The sequence below is a fragment of the Pyxicephalus adspersus genome, chromosome 9 (assembly GCF_032062135.1).
Source record: "Pyxicephalus adspersus chromosome 9, UCB_Pads_2.0, whole genome shotgun sequence".
Lineage (NCBI taxonomy): Eukaryota > Metazoa > Chordata > Amphibia > Anura > Pyxicephalidae > Pyxicephalus > Pyxicephalus adspersus.
The window spans coordinates 3,660,272-3,661,528 of NC_092866.1; the positions used below are offsets into that span (position 1 = coordinate 3,660,272).

At 44.7% G+C, this 1,257-nt stretch overlaps 1 protein-coding gene across 1 annotated transcript in view; it reads left to right on the forward strand.

Moving 5' to 3' along the window:
- Window positions 1–382: 382 nt before the first annotated feature.
- Window positions 383–1,257, forward strand: part of LOC140338466 (xaa-Pro dipeptidase-like) — a gene marked incomplete in the record, with an annotated part of 52,171 nt that continues 51,296 nt past the window's right edge. Inside the window, 1 exon segment of the mRNA XM_072422702.1 lies at window positions 383–472. Coding sequence (XP_072278803.1) covers window positions 423–472 — 50 coding nt within the window.

Below are 1,257 nucleotides of genomic sequence, written 5' to 3' on the forward strand. Positions count from 1 at the left end.
AAGAGCTTACAATCATAAGTTGGGTAAACAAGGCAATAATTGTGGTTGATCTTTCACGATCCTTTCCAATGACAAAAGACTGAACGATGAATGAATGAGCCCTGTACATACAGCGCTGCTCTGCTCTATGGAGAGGTGAGAACCGAGGAGCAGCACCCCACTGTGCTCTCTCCACTTCACTTTCATTACGGTCCGTGCATCGGCCATTCAAACGACAAGCGCTGTACACACGCAGGATTCTCGTCTGAAATCATCCCAGAGGCCATCCATCCACCCATCCATATCTATCTATCTATATCTAGCTATCTATTCCTCCCTCCCTCTGGTTATGAGCTGTTGCTAGGAGATGCGAGAAGGAGGCTTGGAACGCTAAGCCCCGCCCTTTTCTTTTCCGGCGTTCAGCTGGTCAGGTGACAAGTTGCATGTCATGTGACAGACAAAGTCCAGTTGGAAACATGTCTGCTGCAGAAGGGTGAGTGTTCTTGGGGTGACAGGGGAAGGGGGTCTCAGAGACAGCACGCTGGGGCTTGCGGTGCCTTAGCAGTCTTAGAGTAATAGGATAAAATGTTATTAGACTGTGTGTCTCAATATCGCATGTGTAGGAAAGTGATAGTGTCAGAAAGTGTGTGTGTACATCTCTCCTATATATGAAGCTGATACGGTATCAAGCACTGTGTGTGTGCATCTCTCCTGTATATGGAGATGATATGACATTAGGCACTGTGTGTGTACATCTCTACTGTATATGAAGGTGATATAATATCAGGCACTGTGTGTGTACACCTCTCCTGTATATGGAGGTGATATAAAAGCACGCATTGTGTGTGTACATCTCTCCTGTATATGGAGGTGATATGACATCAAGCACTGTGTGTGTACATCTCTACTATATACGGAGATGATATGACATCATGCACTGTGTGTGTACATCTCTCCTGTATATAAAGGTGATATAATATCAGGCACTGTGTGTGTACATCTCTCTTGTAAATGGAGGTGATACCATATCAGGCACTGTGTGTACATCTCTCCTGTTTATGGAGGTGATATAATATCAGGCACTGTGTGTGTACATCTCTCCTGTTTATGGAGGTGATATAATTTCAGGCACTATGTGTGTACACCTCTCCTGGTCACGGAGGTGATATGACATCATGCACTGTGTGTGTACATCTCTCCTGTATATGGAGGTGATATAATATCAGGCACTGTGTGTACATCTCTCCTGTATATGGAGGTGATATAATATCAGGCACT